Here is a 22,964-nt window from a genome sequence, read left to right on the forward strand (position 1 = left end):
GTGGGGCTTGAGCCACAATCATCTGACTCAAAGGTGAGCGTGCTACTGCTGACACAAAGTTCGAAGTTCTGATGCAAAAAAATAGACATCAAAGGGAAACCAAAAGTGGTTGATTTATCCAGAAAAAGAGGATACAGTTGAGACACTCACTGGAACCAAAATCCAGCGTGAAGCAGAAGCTTTCTTTATTTGCCCTGGGAAGGTGGTAGTGACTATTCTGCAGTTATTCTTTGTAGCGGTCTGATACAAGAGTGGCTTGCTAGTCCACTTCAGAGGGCATTTAAGAGTCAACCACGTTGGTGTGGGACTGGAAGCACATAGAGACCGGGCAAAAATGGCAAGTTTCCTGCCCTAAAGGATATTAGTGAACCAGTTGGGTTTTTACAACAATCCAACCGCTTCATGCTCACTTTTTTTTTAATTTCCAGATTCTCTTTAACTGAATTCAAATTCTCACATTGACACACTGGCGACTCACATTCTCTTAGTCCAGTAACATAGCCACTACACCACCATACTCAACCCTGGAATTCAATTCATTTGAGTAGAGTTTAGTGAATTATGATCCCTACACTTTGACTGTAATATGTATCCTAGTTTGACTGAGTATCTATTTCTGATCAAATTAAAGTAAGCATGGTTATTGCAAGCCTCAGCTATTTTTAGCAACTAGTTACCTGAAAAAAAATGTTTTAGATCCCTGGGCGCATGATGGATCTGAAGTAAAAATTAAACCCTGAGCTTTAAAGTGGATCTATTGTAAAACTTATCACAGTAACTGATAAAGATCTGATGTAAAAAATCAAGAATGCAGTACACTGTTGACCTGCAAATTCGGAATAATTTAAATGATTGTCCAATTGACCTAGGTGCCTGGTGATTGATGAAGCAGATCGCATGGTTGAAAAAGGACATTTTGCAGAGCTGTCTCAGCTACTGGAGCTGCTACATGATAAAGAATACCATCCAAAAAGAAGAATCTTTATATTTTCTGCCACTTTAACTATGGTTCATCAGGCTCCTACAAGAGTATTGGGAAAGAAGCATGTCAAAAAAATGAATATTGAAACAAAGTTAGAAGCTCTGATGCAAAAAGTAGGCATCAAAGGAAAACCAAAAGTAATCGATTTATCCAGGAAAGAGGGTACAGTTGAGACCCTCACTGAAACCAGGATCCAGTGTGAGACAGAAGAAAAAGACATATACCTGTATTACTTCCTGCTTCAGTATCCAGGCCGAACAATGGTCTTTGCAAATAGTATAAATTGCATCAAACGTCTGAACGCACTGCTCACTATCCTGGAATGCAATCCACTGCCGCTCCATGCAAACATGCATCAGAAACAGAGGTTAAAGAATTTAGAAAGGTTTGCTGAGAGAGAGAGGTAAGTTTCTAAAACTGTTGGGGAAAGTATATTGTAAATATATGAACCTCCTGAGCTCTTTTTAAACTTCGCTGGAGTTGTTTTAGAAGTTTGGTGTGTGGATGCTCTTCAACATTAAAATGTTAGCTGCTTGGAGGGAAGTTCTGTACATACATGTAGACTTGCTTGTGCAAGGTATTCTCCTGGGCAATGGGATTGCATTTGGAGCCAGACAGTATGAATTAGGTAGTGCCTGGCTGGAATTGTACTGGATAGTGCCCATGGAACAGTACTCGTCTTTGAGTAAATGCAGTCAAGGCAGCAAAGGGAAATAAAGTGGCCATAAATAGCTTATGACAAAACCTACATTGTTTTTTTTCCAATAATAAGCTTCATACTCTCCTTTTAGGATTTCAACGGGACAAGTTTTATTACAGGGGAGTTGAGTTCAATAAATGTAAATGTTATTTCTGTGAATACCAAAAAAGGGTGGGTAGGAACAACCATCTAGATGTGGCTCAGTGAAAGGGCGCCAAGTTCTTACGAATTTTGTTTTGGAAACTTTGTTGATTACATTCATTCTGAACTTTTTCCTTAGCTTGTCTTTCTTACTATATTTCAGCTGTGTTTTACTAACCACTGATGTTGCAGCTCGAGGTCTGGATATTCCAAACGTACAGCATGTGATTCACTATCAGGTATGGCTGAAATAGTAAAGACTGAACTCGACAGGTTTTCCCTTAAGAATCTTCTAGGGTAGTGAATTTTTTTTTAATAGACAGTGAATTAAACCTATTTGAACTGCAACAAGCTTAGCTCCATCTAAAGTTTTCTGTTGTATCCTCTTCTCTTCTTAGGCAGTCCCTCGGAACCGAGGATGACTTGCTTCCACATTAAAAATGAGTTCTCGGGTGACTGATGAGTCCAGTGCGGGACCTACAGTCTCTGTCACAGGTGGGGCAAACGGTGGTTGAAGGGGGTGGGGTGCTTGGGTTGACTTGCGCTGCTTGCACTTGGCTTCCGCTTGCTCCCGGCGAAGAGACTTGAGGTGTTCGGCGCCTTCCCGGATGCTTCTCCTCCACTTTGTGCGGTCTTGGGCTGGGGATGTTGCACTTTTTCAAGGAGGCTTTGAGGGTGTCCTTGAAGCGTTTCCTCTGCCCACGTGGGGCTCTCTTGCCGTGCCGGAGCTCCAAGTAGAGCGCTTGTTTTGGGAGTCTCGTATCAGGCATGCGGATAATGTGACCCGTCCATCGGAGCTGATCAAGCATGGTCAAAGCTTCGATGCTGGGGATGTTGGCCTGAGCAAGAACACTGACGTTGGTGCACCTATCCTGCCAATGGATTTGCAGGATCTTTCAGAGGCAGTGTTGGTGGTACCTCTCCAGTGCTTTGAGGTGCCTGCTGTACACGGTCCATGTCTCTGAGGCATACAGCAGGGCGGGTATCACTGCTGCTCTGTAGACCATGAGCTTAGTGCCGGGTTTGAGGTCCTGGTCTTCAAACACTCTCTTCCTCAGGCGACCGAAGGCTGCACTGGCACACTGAAGGCGGTGATGGACTGCGTCGTCAACGTCTGCCCTTGTTGACAGCAGGCTCCCGAGGTATGGAAAGTGGTCCACGTTGTCCAAGGCATTGTCGTGGATTTTGATAATCAGGGGGCAGTACTGTGTGGCGGGGGCAGGATGGTAGAGGACCTTTGTCTTACGGATGTTTAGTGTAAGGCCTACGCTCTCGTACGCTTCGGTGAAGGTGTTGACTATGGTTTGGAGTTCTACCTCCGAGTGAGCGTAGACGCAAGCATCGTCTGCATACTGTAATTCGATGACAGGATGGGACGACCTTGGATCTGGACTGGAGGCAACGGAGGTTGAACAGTTTCCCGTTTGTTCTGTAAATTAGTTCCACTCCAGTGGGGAGCTTACTGAGGGTGAGATGGAGCATTGCAGCAAGGAAGATCGAGAAGAGCGCTGGTGCGATGACAGCCTTGCTTGACCCCGGTTCGTACGTGAATTGGGTCTGTGGTGGAACCATTGATCAGGATCACGGCTTGCATGTCGTAGTGAAGCAGGCGGAGGATAGTGACAAACTTTTGAGGGCAGCCGAATTTGAGGAGGACACTCCATAATCTCTCACGGTTGACTGTGTCGAAGGCCTTTGTGAGATCAAAGGCGGCCATGTACAGCGGTTGGTGCTGTTCCCTGCATTTCTCTTGTAATTGGCGTGCGATGAAGATCATGTCCATTGTGCCCCTTAGTGGACGGAATCCGCATTGCGACTCTGGGAGGAGCTCTTCGGCCACTGGGAGAAGGTGATTGAGGAGGATTCTTTTGATGACTTTCCCTGTGGCAGATAGCAGGGAAACTCCTCTAATTACCGCAATCGGACTTGTCACCTTTCTTGAAGATGGTCACAATTACGGCGTCAGAGATCCCCTGGCATGCTCGTCTCCTTCCAGATAAGAGAAATGAGTTCATGAATTCGCGCCAGTAGTGCTTCTCCACTATGCTTTTGTGCCTCGGCGGGGATTCCATCTGCTCCTGAGGCCTTGTTCTTCAGTTGTCAGATGGCCTTTTCAACTTCATGCCGGGCTGGGGTTGTGCTGAGATGGTGGCGGGTAGCATGCTGTGGGATGGAGTTGAGGACACTTGTGTTGAAGACAGATCTTCGAAGTGCTCCTTCCAGCAGGCGATGAATACCTCTCTGTTCTTGGCCCGCAGTGGGGAAGGGCCTTGGGTGCTTGGGCCGTAGATGGTCTTGACTGCGCTAAAGAATCCACGCACGGTTGTGGTTGTCGGCTAGCTGCTGGATCTCCTGCGCTTTCTCCACCCACCATCTGTTCTTTAGGTCGCGAGTTTTTTGTTGGACCTCTTCAGGCTTCTGTAGAGCTGCTTTCTTGCTCTCTCGTTCTGTTGCTGTTTCCAGATCAGGAATGCCTTGCGCTTGCGGCTTATTCGCTCTTGGATCTCCTGGTCATTCTCGTCGAACCAGTCTTTGTGTTTCCTGGTCGAGTGTCTCTTCACAGGTGCTGATTATGGAGGCCTTGAGTGCAGACCAGACGCTGTGGGCACTCTGTCTCTACATCACTGGGCGTCATCGGGTTGTTTGTGAGGCGCAGGCTGAATAGGGCTTTCTTAGCGGGGTCTGAGTGCTCCAGCGTTAATTTTCCTGCGGCATTGCTTCTGTTGCCGCCGCTGTTTTGGGGCTACATTGATGGACATATTTACTGTTAAAACATCAAGGGATAAAAATGTAGAACACAAGTACCACAACACCTCGGTACATCAGGGAACAGACTTGTGATTCTAATCCAAAATCACTTTTATAATTTAACATTAATATGGATTTTCGTACAGGTTCCCCGCACCACTGAGATCTATGTCCACCGGAGTGGCAGAACAGCTCGAGCCACAAAGGCAGGTCTCACGTTGATGTTAGTTGGGCCAGACGACATGATTCACTTTAAGAAGATCTGCAAAGCATTAGGCAAAGATGAAAATGTTCCTCTGTTTCCAGTGCAAGCAAAATGTATGTCTGTAATAAAGGTAAATGTCAGAAATCACAATCTTTTTCAGTTTCCCATTATCAGGTTTGCACCCATAAGTCAGTACTGTACATAAAAAATTAACCATGGTGTTGGAAAGAAGAGCGGGCTGAGCATTACTTTTTTTAAGTAATGAAGTAAATGTCCAAAATAAGTGTACTGCCCTTTAATATTTCTTTTAAGGGGGTATGGGGAAAGAGGAATGAGCTGGCAAATAGATGTGCCAAAGTGGCTTGAGTGATAATCAGCCCTTTTGTTATTTTTTCGTCGCCAGCAAGGCCAGCATTTATTGCCCATTCCTAATTGCCCTCGAAGGTGGTGGTGAGCCGCCACCTTGAACCGCTGTTCTTTGTAGCGGTTTGGTACAATTGAGTGACTAGGCCATTTCAGAGCCAACCACATTGCTGTGGGTCTGGAGTCGCATATAGGCCAGACCGGGTAAGGATGGCAGATTTCCATTCCTGAAGGACATTAGTGAACCAGATGGTAGTTGCCATCAAGGCTCACAGAATAATATTTCAGCAATGAAGCAAAGCTTTCAGAAGAGGAAGGAATGGAGAGGAAAACACATGTTAAACGGGTGGAATCGTGCCTTGATATTCTGGCCCCGCACTGACCAGCTTCCCACCAATTTGATTAATTACCAAAAATGTTTTAAAATAAAATCGTGTCCAGCTGCATCAGACTTTTGTTTTATGGGATGTGGGCGTCGCTGGCAAGGCCAGCATTTATTGCCCATCCCTAATTGCCCTTTAAGCTCGTGGTGAGCCACCTTCTTGAACCGCTGCAGCCGCTTAATGTCATGCATGCCCCTTTTTCAGGGTTATAACAGATTGAACCTCTACTATGAAGAGTTAATGTACAAAACATCAAATAGCACAAACACTACCCTATAATTTCTGAGACAAAGTGAAGAGTTGTAATTTTGGGGGTGGCTACTGTAAAAGAATTGAGTCAGCTACTGCGGGGGCTGAAGTAACCACAGCAGCTGTAGTGCTTCAGCCCCCTGATGTTGACTAGCTCAGCAACTCCTACCCAAGTCCTCAAATAGCACTCTCTCTTCAACCAAATGCAAAAATCAAAAAATGGTAATTCCAATTTTTAAAAAAGGTCCCTGTAACTTTGGGATAAATATTGTAAAGTTAATTCTATCGAATTAATAATCCAACTGTAGTTTTGTTTCAAAGTAGCTGGTTTATTCTTTACGCTTGTTAAATATTCTCCACGGTATCCAAGGCAGTGGTGCAGTATGATGATTCCTACTCTAATCCGTTTTATCCATAGTACAGTATTGCAAAGATTCTCTACCATAACGATGAATCTGCAGCTCTAATTGCTTTGCACTGATATACTGCATACTGTAACTATTACCCAGTGCATTTTGTAAGCAATGCCAGACCATGTACTGCTTCAACACAACTAGTGTAGAGTGAAGTTTATAGATTAAAATGTAACCAATTTGCATAGCACCTTTAACATTGTAAAACATTCCAAGGTGCTTCACAGGAATGTCAAACAAAATTTGACACCGAGCCACATGAGTTATAATGAAATAAAATAGCTTTTCAGAAGTTAAGGAAGCAACTGGTCTTGCGATTTTTGGAATCTTACAATATAAATACAAAATAAATAACAATGTTATTTGGTGAAAATCAGTTTAAGCTGTGGGATGCGAGATTTGAAAAGCTTTACAAATGATTTAACCGCTCTAAGGCATTTAATCCTGCTTACAAAACTAAAATCACAATTACTAGAGGCTGCCATTTTAAAATGTTTTTAATATTCACACTTCTTTACCTAATACTTACTATACACTTTCATTAAAAATCAGCATTAATTTAGTGAACAATTGTGAAAACAAGACACAGAATTAAAACCTCTGCTTTACAATTCACAGACCCGTGTTAACGTAGCTAGGAGCATAGAAAAGATGGAATACCAGCACAATAAAGCACAGCAGCACAACAGCTGGTTTCAGCAAGCTGCTGAAGCTCTTGAGGTGGATTTGGAGGATGGTGTTCTAATGGGTAAGTATGTGTAACCAATTTAATATATTGGCTCCGATCTGCTGTAATAATAACGGCGAGGCTATCTGTGCTCGGCGTTGAGGGTAAATCTGACAGCAACTTCTGGTATCCACATATGTACAGTTAACCATGGAAATCCAGAAGTTGCTGTCAGATGCCCCTCCCCTCCACAGGATGCGCTGTTGCAATCCTTGCCAATCGACTCCGCATTGAAATCACTAATGATGTGAACTTGCTATACTTACCCACTAGTTCCACACTAGACAGCTGAAAAGTTAGGGCTAGTGCATTCAGGAGTAAGAGTTTTTAACAGAATAAGTGATAATTACAACTAATCAACTGCTCTAGCCCTGAAAAATTAATTTTACAAGTGTGAAGTCTCATTCCCTAAGAAAATTAATGTTACAGATTTTTTTAATTACATTTTTACTTTTTCTGTCTCTTGCCTCTCCCTTAATCCCATCTGTATTTCACCATTTACAAGGCACAAGTCAGGAGTGTGATGGAAGGACAAGGGCAGCAGGCACAAGGGAATACCATCACCTCCAAGTTCCCCTCTGACTCACGCCATCCTGACTTGGAAATATATCGCTATTCCTTTATCGTTGCCAAGTCAAAATCCTAGAACACCTTCCCTAACAGCACTGTGGGAGTACCTTCACCCAATGGACTGCAGCGGTTCAAGAAGGTGGCCCACCACCACCTTCATGGGCAATTGGGGATGGCCAATAAATTCTTGCCAGTGGCACCCACATTCCAGGAAGGAATTAAAAAAAAATCTACCTGATTTAAATCAAGTTCATATTTCCTGGTTTGGGTTCTGTGTGTCTGAGGATTCTTCAATCTATTGGTTGAAGAGCCTCACTGTTTCTTTCCCTGTCCAGACAACACAGATCCCCTGTAGAGGGCACTGTGCTGGAACAGACACCTGATGACTGGAAGTCTCCGCTCTAAAGCCGGTCAAATCTTTGTGGGCAGTTGTCAACGAGGTGAACAGCAAGCGCTGTTCCTTCGCTGCTGACCGCACTATCCAGGCCCCTGTATTTGGCAAAAGTTTAATCCTCTAAATATAGTTGCAGGTATAAGTGCTAGGGATGCATTATCCTCTTGCCACCAGCAGTTTAGCATGATTTCTAGATCACTAGATTAACATTCAATGACATTGCCTAAAAATGTTGATTCTAACAGTTCCAATCATTTTGCAGCCCCCCCACAAACTCAGTATTTTGTCTCCCTAATTTAAAAAGTCTACCAATTATTCCGACAATGAAGACTGAACTGAAATCTATACTAAGATCTATGAATATGTTTGTTTAACAAAACTACAATATGTACTTGCTTTTAGGTGGAGGGTATAATGACAGTGATGAAAAGCAGAGACAAACTATGTTGAAAGGAATGAAGAAACAACTGAAATATTTGCTTTCACAACCAGTGTTCAAGAACTACCTGAAGACCAAGTACCCAACACAATTTGGTAGGCTAACATTGCCTGCCCTACCATTGGCCAGCCAAGAAACTGCTTTAAGCACAGTCAAAAAGCAAAAAAATACAAGCAAGCGTAAGTTATATGAACAAATACCTTGAGTGAAGCGCTGTTTTGTTTAAAAAGTAACTGCTGCAACTAGCTAATACCAGTATATAATTCAGTGACGCTTGTACAGTGGTTATACCATTTATTGCATTTAATAAAAATCCAGAACTTGCACAGTACTGTTGTCTTCAATATGAAGATTAAAAGAACAACCTAAACACCAATCATATCCTCAAAGTATAAGAGGATACTGTTCTTCTAAAATATTTCAAATAAAGAGCAAGTTCTGCTAAGCAAGGATGTGCAAGACAACTAAGAATTTTGGTTACTAAACAAAATTGAGGCCAACTGGCCTGTGTTACTATAGGAACAAGTAATCGATGAGAAGATGCAGCATTTCATCCTACAGAAAATACCATCATCTGGGTCACTACACACTTACTGAAATCCAGGAGCAAGTTGAAATGTTACGTGATACTTTTCTTGTGCCTTCAATTTTTAAAGTGCCTATCTGGGGAGAATTTGGTCATACTGTAACCATTTAGTATTAATATAGGCCTCTAAAGCAAGACTGGGAGGAGGGTACAATACATACTTGTGGTAGGTGTTTAGGTTATATATACAATGAATTAATTATGCACTACAATCCTACCTATTGAGCATTTGATACTTGAATTATCTTATGCTTACATAAGGAATTAATTTGCATCTCAAATTAGATACATTACACTTAATTACTTTTTAAACCAAAATCCAAATTAAACTAGTATGTACTGGAGGGAAGGGCGGGGAGAGTTTTAAAAGCTGGATTAGCTATGCAAATCCCCCAGCAGGAGGAGCCAGAGTCCGGCATAAAGTACTGAATCATCCAACTTGAACAGCTACGAGGCTGCCATCATTGGGTGTACCTGCAATAAAGCCATTACGGAATATACTTGTAATGATAAATCAGAAAGTAGCAGTAACTGCAACATTAATATTCTGGACCATCAATGGAGATCCAAGTCTCAGCTGGGATTTATAAGGAGGCAAAAGTTTAGATGTGTGAGGGAGGAGTCTGATTAGGTATAGGTCTGCAAGCAATAAAACAGATGGCATCCAGAAGAAGTTTTTAAAAGGGGCAGGGGGAAGAGTTGGATTAAAGGAATATAGCTTTTTAAACTAAACTTAAAAGCATTATACAAGGCTAAAACAGAAATGTATTCTTTGCTGAAAAGCTACATTGAATGGTACAGACCTTTGTACACAGTATGTTACAACCACCATGCTTTACAAAAATGGCGCGCACACACACAAACAATACTAAATTCACTCCATTTTCATTTGGGGATATACATTCATTTTGGATTGTGCAGAAAGATGGTTTAAAGATTGTGCTCAAATTTATCGAGAGTTTCTCTACACCTCCCTCCCTCCCTCACCGCTGGGCCAAACACTAAAACTGTTTGCAAGGCAGATTCAAGACTATTTGGTTTTGTTTGCTTTGTAAAGTATGTCATAATGGCCTGGTTTGTAAAGTAGGTAAACCAAAGGTTTTGATCCTTCAGGAAAGATGTGATGATTAACTTCAGTATCCGTTTTGTCCATATATTCCACTTGGATTGGTATACTCAGTGCTTGGGTCAGCGCAGTGATATGAATGTGATCACTCTCCACAGCCATTGGTTCCACTTCCTATGGGAGGGAAACTTAGCATTATTACTTTTAAGTACAGTATATAAAAGGACTTCTGTTAAAACAAGGCTTCAGGAAGCAATAAATTACCTCATCTCAAACACACCCAGCAATACCCATTTATCAGCAAACATCCAACATTAGTGCACCTTTTTGTGGTCAGAGACATATTAGGATGTGTCATCTGAATAAGTATTTTGAGCCAGAAATCTCAGCATGACCATTTTTACACTGGGATCTCTGCTTAGGAAGGAAATTAGCCAGTAGTCATCAGGGAGGGAAGAGAACAATTATTTAGATTAGAAGTTAGTACTGAGCAGAATGTCAGGAGGAAGAAAATATAACAGTACTAGGCCTTTCTAAAACAGTTATTCCTCACGACCCCTCCCCCAAATTATGAATCAATTGGAACATTTTGCTATGCTAAATGTACTATATAAAATGTGAGTTGAGTATCCAACATGTTTTAGTGAAATATCGTCCCCTCCGAACATAAATTTATAAAAAAAAGACTTGCATATAGTACGTCAGGCAGCCTCTGGAGAGAGAGAGAGAGAAACAGAGTTAACGTTTCAGGTAGATGACCTGAAACGTTAACTCGGTTTCTCCCCACAGATGCTGCCTGACCCGAGTAATTCCAGCATTTTCTGGTTTTATTTCAGATTTCCAGCATCTGCAGTATTTTGCTCTTGCATATAGCACCTTTGTCTCAAACAAGCCAATGAATTTTACATCAATTACTCAAGTATAGTTATTGTTGCATATAGCAAGTTCTCAAACAATAATGAATGACAAGCTAATCTGTCTTTGGAAGTGTTTAAGGAAGAACTGTTGGCTTCAGGCGAACTCACTATTCAAATATTGCTAAAGGATCTTTAACAGGCACCGAAACATACAGAAAGAATGATGAGAAAAGCACATAAAGCCCATCCTACTGATTAAAGTGTGCAACTCGTGCATCGCAAACCTCTCGAACCATAAATGGCAACTCCTGGGCAAAAAACACAGACTTCTGGCCAATTTCAAGAACAACTCTGGGGAAAATCCTCCCCACTCCCTAAAGCAATTAAGCAAGTTCCAGGAGACCAGAGTTATCCTTGACATCACTAGGCATATGTGAAACTCACCGTCCTCTCTGCCAATACGTTTCAATTTGCTTATGAACGTAGGACTATACAGAGCTGGAAACAACCACCTCCCTCAATTAAGTCAGTCCTAAAGGTCAGATTTCTTACCCCCACTTTACCTCCATACCCTTCAATAGCTTTATCAAAAGTTAATCCATCACTTTCAAATTTTAAACATTCTCCCCTTTCCACTGCCTCCCTGAGTAGGCCACTGTGTAAAGAAGTTCTAAGTTAACTGCATTTACCTTTTCTCTGCTAAGTTTGATTCCAAATCACTAAGCTGGTGTTAAAAGTGATCATTCTGGGATTCAGTTTGTCTAATCTTTGAAAAATTTTAAATACCTAAATAAGATCCTCTCTGCACTGCACACTTGTCCAGTATAAAAGACACCAATAGTCTTTCACCATAAGAGGTGCTCAATCCCATTTATCAACTCTTGCCTTCTTTGCATTTGTTCCAAGGACAGCATAACCCCTGGCACTGCAGTGCCCAAAACTGTATACAATTCTAAGGTAAAGGATACCAGTTCTTTGTGCAAATTAATCATTTCCTGGAACATGCGTTCTATCCCACAAGCTTATACATCCTGAAATCTTAGTTATTTCACCACTGCTGTACATTTAAGGGTGTGTTCCTACAAAAAACACAGTTCCCTATAATTTCCTGTAAACTCTACCTTTCATACTGCCAGTTTTCCATTCCCCAGCTTCATGACTACATTAAATAATATCTTACTTATAAGCCTAATCCCCACCCAAGCTGTCTAGATACCATTGCAACTGGTCTACTTGTTCCTGACTCTCAATTTGCTATCATTGGCAGATTTGGAGTTTTGTTACTGTTAATTCTTCCATAGATTGATCGCAGCCCCAGAATCAATTCCTGTGGTACCCCAATAATCACTTCTTCCTATGTAAAGAGAAAACAAACTTGTATGTTTGTAGTACCTTATCAAATCTGCATGACATCTCCAAGCACATTGCACCCAATGGATTACTTTTGAAGTGACTCCCTTATTATGTAGGCAAGAACAGCAATCAATTTGCATACAGCAAGACCACACAAACAGGAAATGAAATAAATAACCATGTAATCTGGCTTTGGGAGTGTTGGTTGAGGAAGGTTAGCCAAAGCACCAGAATTCTTGCTCCTTTTCAAATAATGTCATAATCTTTAATGTCCATCTGAACAGGCAAGCTGGGCCTGTGTTTGACGTCTCATCTGAAAGATGGGACTTCAAACAATGCAGCGCTCCTCCAGTACTGCAGACGTGTCAGCCTTGATTATGTGCTGAAGTCCTAGGCAATAGTACTTTTCATCTGAGCCTGCTGCTTCCTTAACTACCTTTTGAATCCCTGACTTAACGGTTAACCACTTCACAGTCTTTTTTAATTTCCTATGTGGTATTTTAATCAAAGCTTTTCTGAGGTCTAGGTATATTAAATCAGTTCTATTGCCAATTAATTCAGTTAAATCTATAATTTTCTTTTGAGGATATATCAAGCACAATCCATCACTTTGAAAGCCATATTGACAACTTTAGATCTATCATTTTACCTATTAAGTACCAACCATGTATGAGGAAGGCAACAACTAAATAAGTACACCAGACCTCAGCCTAATATCTCATCCAACGGATGGCACCTCTGACATTGTAGCACTTCCTCAGTACTACACTGGTGTGTCAACATACATTGAGTTCAAGGCTTTCTACTTACAATACTGTTCATAATTAGTCATATTGCTTTATCAATATTTACCAAAAAACATGTTTCTGTCCTGAAGTTTTAAAGGAAACTCCATGTTCAATGAATGAAACCAATCAATATAACCAATTCTGGAACTGACCTGAGTGCAGAAGTCTTTAACACTTACACCTCCCTCGAGGAAAAACTCAAAGAACTCCGACCGTTTCTGCAAGTATGCGGATGTTAGCAGTCGAAGATATTGCACTAAATGATCCGAAGCAGCACGATCATTGAAAACAGCAAGAAGTTTTGAGACCGAACCATCCGTTTCCACCAGGTCAATCACATCCATAAACTAGAACCAGAGAACCTAACAGTAACATCTGTATCAATGCAAATTTTTCTTAAAAGGAAACTACAGAAGTTCTTTAGCAAATTTAGAACAGAAAACGGAGATGGCTCATTTTGATCATTATTCAAGTGTTCCTGGAATAAAAATAAGACCATGCACTCAAAAACAAAGGAAAAAATATCCACATTGTTTTAAATACTAGTGAGCCAATGAGATCCATTATTGCTAGCTATTATGTACTGAAGGAAAGGCTTGCAATCCTGTGCAGTATATTAGATTCTAGTTATGGATTTGGAGACAAATGCATCCCTTCTAAATTTTGACTTGATCATTATTTTTGAGCAGTTGAGTCAAAAGACATTAGTAATGAAACCTTCAAATGTGTCACTTTCCTTAGCTCTTCATTAATTAAATACTTACTGTGGTGAAAGAATTTTCAAATGTACTTTCGGCAAATCCAGCAGAAGAAAGTTCATCTCTACTCCGCATTAAATTCTTTCTAAGTCTAAAATAAAAATAATTCATCATAGGAGAAAAATGGTTATTAACTTTTAAGGTTAATTATATGAACACTGTGGAGAAGATTTTCACTGTTGACTATTCATGGAGAAATCATAACTGCTTTTTATACATGTTTACTGTTAACTAAGTACAGTGGAAATCTCCATATAGTAGCTAGAAAATTCAACAAGATTCAGTTGAAATCTCTGAATTTCAGCAAAATCTAAATCTTAACTACAATTCTACACAGTGAGTTACTCATTTCATACCAGCCATCTGGTTGGTTTGACTGACTGGAACAGGACTGAATCTCTACTTAAAAAGGAAATATTTGCAGGGCTCTGGGGAAAAGAGCAGGGGAGTGGGACTAATTGGATAGCTCTTTCAGAGAGCCAGCACAGGCACAATGGGTAGAATTGGCCTCCTTCTGTGCTGTATAGTCGATTCTTCAGAGGGGAGGAAGGGGAATAAAATTCCCTAGCCATAGTCTTGGAACACTTCCTAGGAGAGCATTTGATCCCTCTTCCACTTCCTCCTCCACTGTAACAGCACAATAACACGCATGTAGTAAGAGTCAATGACTAATGTACTGTACCTTTAAGTTCACAAATCTGAATTCATTTGCATCGCTACCTTGCAACTCCATCCTACTTAGCCATTATTCTGCAATATAACAAGCAACAGCAACCTCAAAACAAACTTACTTTTGTATTCCCTTGTTACTTCCAAGTAGTGATTCCAAGTAAGCAAAGCTCAATGCTCGATAAAAGCAGTTCCCATCACCAAGTGTTCTTCTGAAGAAGGCATACTTCCTACTGATATCCTTAAAAATAAACAGATGGAGCTACACATACAGACCGACATGAAAAAAGTAATTTTCAACTTAAATGCTTGAAGTCTGCTGAAAACAAATACCCATTCAAACCAGCATTATAGTGAATAGTAGTGCTCTAGGAATCTGGAGGTACAGTATCCGGTTATGAATTATATGACACATGCAGGTAAATTAGATATATGAGCAACTGATTTTTTTGGAAATTTCATAACTGAGCCAAAAAAAGACACTGGAGATTTAATGCTGAAATATGAGCGTGACAAATGATATATTTTGTCGAAGTTTTGATTTAATGGCTGGCTCCTTAAAACTCAAGTCTTTGCCCTTAGGGAATTTATCAACCAGCTGGAGCCAGAGTTTTGCACTAGGCCTGTCCTGATACAACACTGTTGGTTGTGATCTTGCTGGTCTAATACATAATTTTCAAATGTATTCATACATTTCACAATTTGTTCAGTTTGTAGTTCCTTTTATTAAATTAGAGTGGCAAGTTTTTAAAGTAAAGTCCCAATAACTCTGAGGAGATGAGAGAAAAAGCAGTTGGCTGTTAAGATAATTGGATGACAACCTAAAAAGCTCACATAAGCAACCAAACGAATGTTTGGAAAAAACTGAAAGACCAGGAAAAACTACTTAAGAGCCACTTATCAAACATTTGATTTGTTCTTGGATCATTTTCTCTGCTCGAGTTAACTAAACGATGGTCTACTGTAAATATCTAACTATATCAGATTTATTTGATTATTTAATAAAATTGTTCCCTATTTTGAACAAGGTCTCATTTAATGCACTACTGTTTTCGAAGCCCAAGGTGGCATATTATGGAAAAGTAAATTATTAAATAGGGTTTGCTCTTTGTTTACCCAGGCACATTACCGAAAGGGTTAACTGAATCTTAAGGCAATGATAGACACTGCACTAAGAGTGATCTAAGATACAAGAGCCAGAATGGAGGGCAAAATGGTTTAAGAAAACATAAAATGCAACAGCCCTTACCTAAAAATAAAACAAAATACTGCAGATGCTGAAGCAAAAACAGAAAATGTTGGCAACACTCAGCTGGTCAGGCAGTATCTGTAAAGAAAGGGAAAATAATATTTCAGGTATAAGCCAGAACTGTAAGATATTACAGATGAGCAGCTTATAAAAGGTTATCTGTAATATGTTCCAGTTCTGACCAAGGGTTATACCTGAAAGGTTAACATTTTTTCTTTCTTTATAGATGCTGCCTGACCTGCTGCATGCTGTTAGAATTAAGGTCTCTTGTTGCTCGACTTTCTCTTACATTGAGCCAGTTAAGCACGTAGGTATGATTAGGAGCACAGGCGACACTCAAGTCTATGACTGTAGACATGTCTACATGGTTAAAGAGGCAAGTTTGTCTACATTATGTCGTGAAGCATATGTGGTTTTTACATTAATCCAACAAGAGTGCCTAGATTGCATATTTTTGACTGGGTATCCAGATCAACCAGCAAGCCAGTGGTATAAGTTATTTAAAATAAAATGTCCACCACAGTACTGACAAACAGAAATTTATGCACCCATCGTATGTACAGTATAACCAGCTTCTTAGTAATCAGTCTGATCATAAAGAATGTATGATGAGCCTGTGGGACACAATCTGTATCTCATGAATGGCTTAAACTGATCATTCATGAGCAACTTCATTACCTGATTGGTGTCTTAATGCCCCAAAGAGCATATAGGTCAAATTATAGAGTTAGTCTATACATGTTGTTGGGTAGTTAAAACAATAAAGTCAGAAGTCCATTTTAAATGCAAATTGTGTGTAGATTGGGGCAGTGCTAGGTGCATCATTGAAAAAATGTCTACCATCTAATCCACATCTGCTAGCAACTGGCCAAATAGAAAGGCTTGGGGTCCAGGCTGCTTGCCTACCAGCTTGGCAGAGGCGCAAGTCTAGACAAGCCGGACAGACTGAGAAACATGAATAATTTAAGAGGTTAAAGTGTACAACAACCACTACCCCATGTATACTGCAGTAGAAACGAGATGGTGCCATCGAACAGCAGTTAGTTTTCTATGTTATCCTATGTTCCCATAACAGTTTATAGGGCAGATTAAGGTGGAAACTAGTACCTGGAATGGGCAGGTTGTCTTATGAGGAAAGGTTGGACAGGCTAGGCTTGTATCCACGAGTTTAGAAGAGTAAGAGGTGACTTGATTGAAACATATAAGATCCTGAGGGGTCGTGACAGGGTGGATGGGGAGAGGATGTTTCCTCATGTGGGAGAATCTAGAACTAGGGGTCACTGCTTAAAAATAAGGGGTCACCCATTTAAGACAGAGATGAGGAGAAATGTTTTCTCAGAGGGTCGTGGGTCTTTGGAACTCTCTTCCTCAGAGGGCGGTGGAAGCAAAGTCTTTGAATATTTTTAGGGCAAAGGTAGATAGATTCTTGATAAGCAAGGGGGTGAAAGGTTATCAGGGGTAGGCAGGAATGTGGAGTAATCAGATCAGCCATGATCTTATTGAATGGCGGAGCAGGCTCAAGGGGCCAAGTGGCCTACTCCTGCTCCTAATTCGTATGTAAAAAAAAGTCACTTGATTTATTCACTAAACTTAAGTAACCTTGAAAAGTTTAATTTTTGCAAAAATGACAGCATTAGCATTAATTCCACCCACCACCAAAAAGGTACTGTATGCAAATACTAAATCGAACTCAAGTCGTAGTTTTACACAGCGCCGATGTATGCATTTCACAGAAAATTTCAATTGTTACGCAGCTTCCGTAACTCAGTTTGCATTACATCTATATTACTGACACGCATTATAATGACTGCCTGATATTTCATTCTTGAAGTACAAGTGAATGCCAGGTTCCTTACGTTTAGCAAATACATTAAGTGACTTTTCCACCTTAATCTGCCATATAAAACTGTTCTGGGAACATAGGATAACATAGAAAGCTAACTCAATAGCAAAATACTGCAGATGCTGGAAATCCGAAACAACAGAAAATGCTGGAAATACTCAGCAGGCCAGGCAGCATCCGTGGAGAGAGAAACAGAGTTAACATTTCACGTCGGCGGTTCTGACGAAGGCTCTTCGACCTGAAACGTTAACTCTGTTTCTCTCTCCATGGATGCTGCCTGGCCTGCTGAGTTTTTCCAGCGTTTTCTGTTGTTATAGAAAGCTAACTGCTGTTCGATGGCATCTTCTCGTTTGTATACAGAAAAGTACGAAGTGATACATTTTGGTAGGAAGAACGAGGAGAGGCAATATAAACTAAAGGGTACAATTCTAAAGGCAGTGCATGAACACAGAACTGGGGTATATGTGCACAAATCATTGAAGGTGGCAGGGCAGGTTGAGAAAATGGTTAAAAAAGCATATGGGATCCTGGGCTTCATAAATAGCGGCATAGAGTACAAAAGCAAAGACATTATGAACTACCTTCATAAAACACCAGTTCGGTCTCAACTGGAGGATGTGTGTCCAATTCTGAGCACCGCACTTTAGGAAGGATGTGAAGGCCATAGAGAGGGTGCAGAGAAGATTTACAAGAATTGTTCCAGGGGACGAGGGACTTCAGTTATGTGGATAGACTGGAGAAGCTGGGGTTGTTCTCCTTAGAGCAGAGAAGGCTGAGAAGAGATTTGATAGAGGTGTTCAAAATCATGAGGGGTCTAGACAGAGTAGATAGAAACTGTTCCCATTGCCAGAAGGGTCAAGAACCAGAGGACACAGATTTAAGGTGATTGGCAGAAGAACCACAAGGCGACACGAGGAAAGACGTTTTTATGCAGCGAGTGGTTAGGATCTGGAATGTGCTGCCTGAAAGGGTGGTGGAGGCAGATTCAATCGTGGCTTTCAAAAGGGAGTTGGATAAGTACCTGAAGGAAAAAAACTTGCAGGGCTACTGAGAAAGGGCAGGGGAGTGGGACTAGCTGAAGTGCTCTTGCAGAGAGCCGCCACGGGCTCGACGGGCCAAATGACCTTCTGTGCTGTAACTATTCTATGATTATGAAATAGAAGCTTCTTTTAGGAGCCTTCTCAAAGCTGTAATTAAACAATATCATACCTGTACTTTTTGTTGGTAAATTCTATCTTCAGGATGTTCTTCTCCAAGTGCTAGTATTTCACTTTTATCAGAGACTATACAAACAGATCCAAACTATTTAACAAAAAGGGAAAAGAACACTTAATAGAGCAATCAGTGCTCAAAAAGAAAAAAAAACTTAGAACATCCACAGATGCAAACCCACAAATGCAAAGCTATACATTGACATTTGAACAAAAAGCCAACAGTATTTTGCTATTATACTAATATTCTACTTGCTTGCAATGTCAGTTTTTTGAAAGTTACAATGTCATGCCTACCTAGTATTCCATGCATATATGGCAGACAATCACAAAGCTTAGATTCCCTAATTTAATCATAACAAGTTGGGACCCAATCTGAGACACTGTTTCTGACAACGTACATTGTAGGAGAGTTGAGTTTACAAATGGGAAGTGGTAGATTCCACCTTTCCTCTTGCAGCAAATGTAAAGGCGGCAGCAACTGATACCAGACAAGAGGACAGGATTTCAGAGAAATATTAAAGGCTTTACAGGACATTGCATTTTAACAATACAAGGGGGTAAGCTGAATAAAAAGGAAGGCCATCTTTGTGAACAAGTGGTCAGGAAACAATGGAGAACTGATGATCATTTCCATACCATCACACACAATGACAAAATTATGCATTCCAAAACAATGTAAACATCATGGTGACAAATCAGAATTTTTTTCCTTCCGTGTAACTATTCAGTATGTTGTGCGTATATGCTATCACTTCGGAAAACTTCAGTTCAAGGATTTTGTGGCTGGGTCACAGATAGGCAAATTATCAGAGGCTACTTTACTGACTAGTGCAAGCATCACCCAAAGGTCACATTTGAACATAGTAGACTCATATAGCACATATGAGATTAGAAGTAGTCAACTTCAGGAGGATGGGATGGCACTCTAGGTTAGCACTGACCTTTCACTTCTGGAGCTTGGATTCAAATCCAACCCTAATTGGCAACCTCACTGAGAGGCCGCAAGGATACCTGGTGTGAAAAATGGAAAATTCACATTGGTGCAGTAGGTGGTGATCTGCTGTGATTGGAGTTATGGGACATTGTTGGGACAGCAGAGAAAGAGCTTTGATCCACAGCACGGTGGCATAGTGGTTAGCACTGTTGCCTCACAGCGCCAGGGACCCGGGTTCGAATCCGGCCTCAGGTGACTGTCTGTGTGGAGTTTGCACATTCTCCCCGTGTTTGCGTGGGTTTCCTCCGGGTGCTCCGGTTTCCTCCCACAGTCCAAAGATGTGCAGGTTAGGTTGATTGGCTATGATAAATTGACCCTTAGTGTTAGGGGGATAGGGTGGGATATGTGTTGGTGTAGGGGTTACAGGGATCGGGTGGGATATGTGTCGGTGCAGGCTCGATGGGCCGAAATGGCCTCTATCTGCACTGTCGGGTTTCTGTGATTCTGTGATCTAACTCAAGAAATGATAGTGACACCGAATCCCTTAAATTAGGAAATGTTCTATATCACAAAATTAACATATGGAACTTGATGAACAGAAAAAGTATGCAATCATACCGAAACAAAAAAAAATGCAACATTAATCTTGACTACCAAAGCAATGCATGAATGAATGTTACCTGCCCACAGGGACAACACTTTTTCCCCTGACTCAGCAAAGAATATCCCTCCTTAAATTCACACCACAGCAACTTTTGCAGAACTCCAACACACAATTTAAAGACAGCCTATTTAGACAGATGCATCTTACAGCAGACATACAAGGTCCATTTTAACTTTGTGAATAGACTTGGTTACGCCTTCTGCATATTACTGGTGTCACATCGTCAATGATTAACCTACTAAATCCATTGGTGAATGATGGCAGCTACAATCTTGCACCCACAACCCGTCAATCTTGCTGCTCTACTCCCTTCCCCCCACAATATGTCACCGCTGTTACTTCTCATATTGCTACTCTTGACTTACTGCACCATCCATTGCGCCCCCTCTCGAGGAGCGGCCGGCCGGCTCGGGCTCTGCAGTGACATGCGGTGCGTGCCCCGAGACTGACACATTGCCCGCAAGCCTCACGAGACGCACATCTTCGGCGCCCCTCTCGCCCCTGCAGGAAGTGACGTACCGGACCATTGACACTCAGGAGCCAGGTTGGTTTAACGCTCCCACCAATCAGAGCGGCGGGGGAGAGAGGGGGGCGTGGCTTTGGCTGCGCTGTCTCGCGAGCACGTGCTGACAGGTCCGGGTCGCGCTGTTGCTGCTGCTGCCCGGCTCACACTAGGCATGGTGCAGCTCACACTAGGCATCAACTTAAGAGGCAATCTTACTTTAGTTGGGGGGAAAAAGACTGAGATGCACCATGAATCCACTTAAACATGTGGAACTGCCTTTATTTTTAAGAGTGGGGCGCATCAGGTTACAATTTTAAATGACAACTAACTGAGTGAATGTCACTCCTAATAAATGAGTCTTGAAAATGTCGAGTGATCTATGAATTCAAATTTGTTTCATTGGGCACTTTTTATTTTCGAAACTTGGAAGACAGCTTTCATCCCAAACACCCCACCTATACCGGTTTATTATGTTTCACAGCATTACAGCACAATGCAATTTCATTAACTATAAATAGATTTGTTTGCAGCGAGTAACAAATATGAAAACATATGCCTTTCATTTGTTTTTACTAGCTGTTGAAACCCCCATTGTGTCATTAGTAGATTTTTTTAAAGGAAGTATTCTTGTAAACTGCACTCATGTAATGTGTACGCTGTTTATTTGAAAATGTTTTTATTAAAACTTTTAATAATCATTATTACTACCCATGTCACCATGCATAATCACTGCAAAAATTATTGACATAGGGAATAGAGGTTTACATGAAGTAGAATCATAGAATGGTTACTGTAAAGTCCGCGCCTCAATGATACACGGACTTCGGGAGAACAGTTTAACAGGTACTTTACTGAACAAGGGGCAGCTTGAAACTGAAACTACAGAAGCCTGCTAGGGCCTTTTATACAGGGGTGGTCACTGCCGGTACTGCAGTCTAAGACCAGTTATTCCCTTAAAGGTACATACACAACAATTCCTCCCCTTTTAGATAAACAGTACATAACATTCATTTAACAACTAAATAATAACTAATTACAATTACAATTTTCTCAGTAATATATACATCAACTGAAATAGTCATTTATAAGTTCAGTCTTTGAGGAGGCTTCCTGATCCGGACTGGATAGCGCCTTTCTCGAGTATCCTGTTCTGGCGGTGGAGTCAATTCTGGCTCATTGTCATTGGTTGGTTTGTCAGCTTCCAATACCCCTGCTTCTGAGGTAGACGCAATCTGTACTTCGGGCTCATTACCAGGTGCACATGCTTGTGGTACAGGTTTGGCTTGTTCCTGGGACTCTAGAATCTGGTCAGCATGGCATCTCACGATGCTCTCTCCAACGTCCACTGTGTACATTAGTGGTCCCTGCTGTGTGCATATTGTGCCTGGCTGCCATTTTTCTGTTCGGTAGTCGTGGGCCAAGACTGGTTGCCCTATCTTGAAGCTCCTGGTTGGCTTCTCATTTGTGTGCTGGAACTGCTTATCCTCAACATCTCGTCTTATGTTTGGTTTGAGCAAATCCAAGCGACATCTTAGTCTCCGGTTGAAAAACAGTACGGCTAGAGTTTGGTTGGTTACTGCATGTGTCGCATTCCGGTAAGCAAACAGGAAGTTATCCACCTTGTGTTGCAGTGGTATGTCGTCATTATACATTGCCTTTATGGCCTTTTTAAAGGTCTGAACAAACCTCTCAGCCAATCCATTTGTGGCTGGATGATATGGGGCAGATGTGTAATGTTTCACCCCATTATTCTTCAGGAACCTCCGGAAATCCTCAGACACAAACTGTGGGCCATTGTCGGAACAGATCTGTTCTGGCAACCCATTCCTGGTGAAGATGGTCCTTAGGACTGCAATAGTTTTCTCCGTGGTGGTGGAGGACATTTTAATGACCTCTGGCCATTTTGAATGGCCAGAGGTCATTAAAATGTCCTCCACCACCACCAGCGTCCACAGCGATTAGAAACATTGAGTCCATAAATGGAACAGCAAAATCAATGTGCACCCATTGCCATGGAGATGAGGGCCACTCCCATGGATGTAGCGGGGCCTGTGGAGGAGCGTTTTGGACCTTCTGGCATCCTGTGCATCTCTTGGTCATATCCTCGATTTCTTTATCGATTCCCGGCCACCACACAAACGCCCTGGCTAGGCTCTTAATTTTT

The 22,964-nt window shown here is 41.4% G+C and overlaps 2 protein-coding genes across 6 annotated transcripts in view; one reads left to right on the forward strand and one right to left on the reverse strand.

The window, feature by feature from the left end:
- The window catches only part of ddx24 (DEAD (Asp-Glu-Ala-Asp) box helicase 24), a 22,111-nt gene extending 13,471 nt beyond the window's left edge, over positions 1 to 8,640 (forward strand). For all 4 annotated transcript variants that reach the window (XM_086002774.1, XM_086002771.1, XM_086002773.1 and 1 more), the window contains 5 exons: positions 870 to 1,385; positions 1,987 to 2,062; positions 4,718 to 4,906; positions 6,803 to 6,932; positions 8,278 to 8,640. In XM_086002774.1, the coding sequence (XP_085858900.1) occupies positions 870 to 1,385; positions 1,987 to 2,062; positions 4,718 to 4,906; positions 6,803 to 6,932; positions 8,278 to 8,519 (1,153 nt within the window). In that variant the 3' untranslated portion in view covers positions 8,520 to 8,640. The remainder of the gene's footprint in view (positions 1 to 869; positions 1,386 to 1,986; positions 2,063 to 4,717; positions 4,907 to 6,802; positions 6,933 to 8,277) is intronic.
- LOC147109141 (ubiquitin thioesterase OTUB2-like) lies at positions 8,595 to 20,817 on the reverse strand. Of its 2 annotated transcripts, none has more exons than XM_086002776.1 (6): positions 20,666 to 20,817; positions 18,693 to 18,785; positions 14,514 to 14,632; positions 13,729 to 13,813; positions 13,117 to 13,311; positions 8,595 to 10,140 (listed from the first exon to the last, which is right to left on the reverse strand). In XM_086002776.1, the coding sequence occupies exons 1-6, from the start codon at positions 20,747 to 20,749 to the stop codon at positions 9,931 to 9,933; spliced, it is 786 nt and encodes a 261-aa protein (XP_085858902.1). In that variant the 5' UTR covers positions 20,750 to 20,817; the 3' UTR covers positions 8,595 to 9,930. The 2 variants fall into 2 exon arrangements, with proteins under 2 accessions (XP_085858902.1, XP_085858901.1); XM_086002775.1 differs by having other exon boundaries at positions 20,661 to 20,803.
- Positions 20,818 to 22,964: the final 2,147 nt, after the last annotated feature.

The sequence above is a fragment of the Somniosus microcephalus genome, chromosome 12, assembly GCF_052327205.1.
Source record: "Somniosus microcephalus isolate GS21.2 chromosome 12, FLI_Smic_1.0, whole genome shotgun sequence".
NCBI classification, from domain to species: domain Eukaryota; kingdom Metazoa; phylum Chordata; class Chondrichthyes; order Squaliformes; family Somniosidae; genus Somniosus; species Somniosus microcephalus.

Excerpts from the sequence above, each read along its gene's own strand:
- LOC147109141 (XM_086002776.1), bottom strand. The coding sequence starts at position 20,749 with ATGTGTCAGTCTCGGGGCACGCACCGCATGTCACTGCAGAGCCCGAGC. Across the intron at positions 14,633-18,692 it reads TTTACCAACAAAAAGTACAG|GATATCAGTAGGAAGTATGC; the intron begins GTATGATATTGT and ends TTTATTTTTAAG. Across the intron at positions 13,814-14,513 it reads AGTAACAAGGGAATACAAAA|ACTTAGAAAGAATTTAATGC; the intron begins GTAAGTTTGTTT and ends TTTTTATTTTAG.